The sequence below is a fragment of the Mandrillus leucophaeus genome, unplaced genomic scaffold, assembly GCF_000951045.1.
Source record: "Mandrillus leucophaeus isolate KB7577 unplaced genomic scaffold, Mleu.le_1.0 Scaffold128, whole genome shotgun sequence".
NCBI classification, from domain to species: Eukaryota; Metazoa; Chordata; class Mammalia; order Primates; family Cercopithecidae; genus Mandrillus; species Mandrillus leucophaeus.
In genome coordinates, this window is record NW_012101209.1 from 1,156,051 (window position 1) to 1,159,357 (window position 3,307).

Below are 3,307 nucleotides of genomic sequence, written 5' to 3' on the forward strand. Positions count from 1 at the left end.
CACTTTGGAATTGGCATGTAAATATCCTGCCCTACTTTTAGATAATTTAGATGAAAGGAGAGAAAAGCCTTGTTCCTCCTTTGTAACGACTTATTTGTAATTATACTAAATAACAGAGTTAACAACAAGTTAACTCTCAATCCTAGCTGCCATTATGAATAGACAGATAAGCAGACATGTATATGTATTTTTTGGGGGGGGGGAAACAACTCTGAGATGTACAAGTGAGAATGTCATCTAAGTGAAGATAAAAACCAGTGTAAATGAATGAAGGTAGGGATGGATGAGCAAAGAACATGTGTGAAATGAAGGTCAAGCTATGTGAAAATCAATACATCCCAAAGCAAACAAATAAACATCATACTAACACCCTAAAATCAAGACCATACCCAAGTCCATACTGCTTTGTCTGAGGCCCTGTGTTAGGCATTGTGGGGGAAATTATTTCCAACACACATCCCCGGCCCTAAAGGAGCTGAGAGTTTTTTGGGGAGACAGCACTGACACACACTTAATCTCTGACATAACGAGCTCACACTGCTAAAGCCATGAGAACGCAGAGAAGAAGTGGTCAAGGTAAGTTTCACTGAGTGGGAAGTAGTTGAACTGATCCTTGAAGAAGATAAAACATGAAAAGTTAGAGAGTAGATAAAAAGCACACATACAGGTACATAAAACGATTAAGCAAAAGCAAAGTCAGAAATGACCTATGGATTCAACTGTGAGCAAGAAAAAGGAAAGACATTGGAGCAAGCAAAGGCTGGTTTCCTACTAGTTTATTTCCAACAAAAGCAACTAGAATGACTTTAAATCACTAAACTGACTCAGAACACTAAGATGTAATGCTGAGGGATTAAAAGATGAAGTGGTGAAATGAAGTCTGGAAAACAAGGGTGCCATAGTGAAGGTTATTTCCCTTAGGAGGTTGGGCACGTTGGTGCAACACTGACCTCTTCCATTTCAAACGAGTCTGGTCCTTTACCCGCAAGACGAGAGAAGCACTTGAGCTTGTTAGTCTGAAATAAGTTCTCCTTCTGAGTTTTGCCCTTGACTGACCCCTCAGACACACAGGAAGGAGCAATCTGCTTGGCTGGCATAGATGAGCAAGGCCATTGCTTGCCCAGAAGATCGCGGGGAGGATAAGGTAGCAAATCATCACAGGCTTGGAGAGACTGATGTTCTACCGACAGAGACAAATGATTTTGCTTGTGCTTGATTGAGGTTGCTGCTAGCTCTGCTCCACACTCCCATGGTTTTGTAAAGGGGATAAAAACTTCATCTTTCATCTTGAAGGACTCTGATGCCTCTGGGTAACAATCCCTCCTGATGTTCTGTTTTGAAGCTCTCCTTATAAGTTTACCTATCCTTCTTCGATGCTCTTTGGTGGCACTCACTGAGGTTCTTTGCACACTCTCTCCTCCAGCTTTCTCTTCAGCTCTGTTTGGCAGGATGCTGACATCATTCAGCAAAGATGAGAAGGCATGGGTCACATGGTCCAGGATTTCCAGCTGTCGGAAACGGCCTGCACAACACAAGAAACACGAAAGTTTTAGACTGGGTCTTTTTGCTGAAACTGTATTCATGTAGTAAAAACTGAAGACTCAGTTAAAATGAAATTTTCAAGATAGGAAGGACATTAGGCTCTTGAAACTGAAGTTTTTCTCAGTATATGCCATTACTATTATGGAGATGATTTCCCTATGCAATAAGATTTTGCTGTGTTGTGGGGAAAGTGAATAGCTTTTATATTTAGTTGAAGACACATAATTATATACATTCATATATGCCTATAGTTTTTATGTGTTAGGTATTAAAAACTGTAGGCATTGGTGAATCTGTATACTAACATATATTAAAGAGTGAACCCAGTGCTATCAACATGAGGCTACCTGAATATTCCTCCATGACTCTATGTGATGTATATTCCTACCATCACTTACATCATCCCTATCCAAATTGTCACCTGAGAGTGTGGAAAGATCATGGCATATAGAGTTGGAAGGCCTGGATCCAAATCCCAGGTCAACCATTCACTGGATGTTTGAGCTCAGAATAAAATAACTAAGAGCTAAACAGTGCTAGAGCCATGCCAGGCACATAGTAAATGGCCAGTCTTTTCATCTCTCATGTATTTTTCACATCTGTCATGCTCACTAAAGCAAAACTGTGAAGACACAATGCCATGTAAGTATCAGTTGTTAAAATAATGATTATAAATGAGCAAGACTTAGGAAGGGAATATATTCTCCTCAGTCTTTCCAGAGAAGATAGTCATTAATGTAAAAACTCATTTGCCCTTCAAAACAAACCAGCTCATCAACTTGTTAAGCCTTTCTGGATGATCTGGGCCATATGCAAGTACAGTATTGACTTAATTAGCATGTGGAAGAGACCTAATGCAGCAGGGCTAAAGTGAGAACATATTGCCAGTTTGAAAAAAAAAAAAACATGGAAAATATTTTTGGTATCTCAAGATAATAAAACCATTGTAATACAAATGGAATATTTTGTTTTTATTACCCAGCCTCCTCTTAATCACAGTGATAGCATGTAAGGTTGCATAACTCAGCGAAGGTCAAGGACCACATAGGTAGGCAAGGATGTTGTCTTTTGTTGTGTTTGCACCATCACAGCAATGTCCCTGACTCTCATGAGCCAGTGCCTACCTGTTTCTTTTACCTAAAAGAAGTATTGACTAATCATCCTTCTACTCCAAAAAGAAGTGACAGATTTCTCCCAGAGGACTGTGATATTTTTCCAAGACCTATAGGAACTGTGGGGTTCGTATGTTTTAGGATAATTCTGATTACATGAAGCTGTAGTTGAAACTAAATCTCTTTTGTGATCCAGAGGGTACAATTGAATGATAATTCAACTTTTATGATTGCTTTACATCCATCCATGGTGGGTTTTTATATTTAGACTAAGACAAAAACCTACCAATTTAATTGGTTAAGTCAATTCAGAGAACACAATAGTCTGAAGCGTCAGATAAGTGTTTTCTTTTATTTTTGCCTTTGGGTAAATTGAACAACGGACTAACTGATTCTCATTTCCCAAGTTTAAACGTTTGTGTTGACTTTGAATGAGATACAATTTTCCATTCTATCTGCCAACTAGCTTTATTATTGGTTGTTTTATATTTGACCTTCTCTTTTTCCCTGAATCAAAGGTTATGTTGTAGAAATAAGAGTGCACCAGAGATCACAGAATCAGGGACCAACTCCTAATTTCTCTGTAATCCATATCTCAATTTCTTTTGTGAAATATTTACTTCATAGCAGCTCAAATGCTATTCAAATATTGG

The 3,307-nt window shown here is 38.6% G+C and overlaps 1 protein-coding gene across 1 annotated transcript in view; it reads right to left on the reverse strand.

Moving 5' to 3' along the window:
• The window catches only part of CCDC129 (coiled-coil domain containing 129), a 100,960-nt gene that overhangs the window by 74,469 nt on the left and 23,184 nt on the right, over positions 1-3,307 (reverse strand). The window contains exon 7 of the mRNA XM_011972286.1: positions 951-1,522. Within this exon, the coding sequence (XP_011827676.1) occupies positions 951-1,522 (572 nt within the window). The remainder of the gene's footprint in view (positions 1-950; positions 1,523-3,307) is intronic.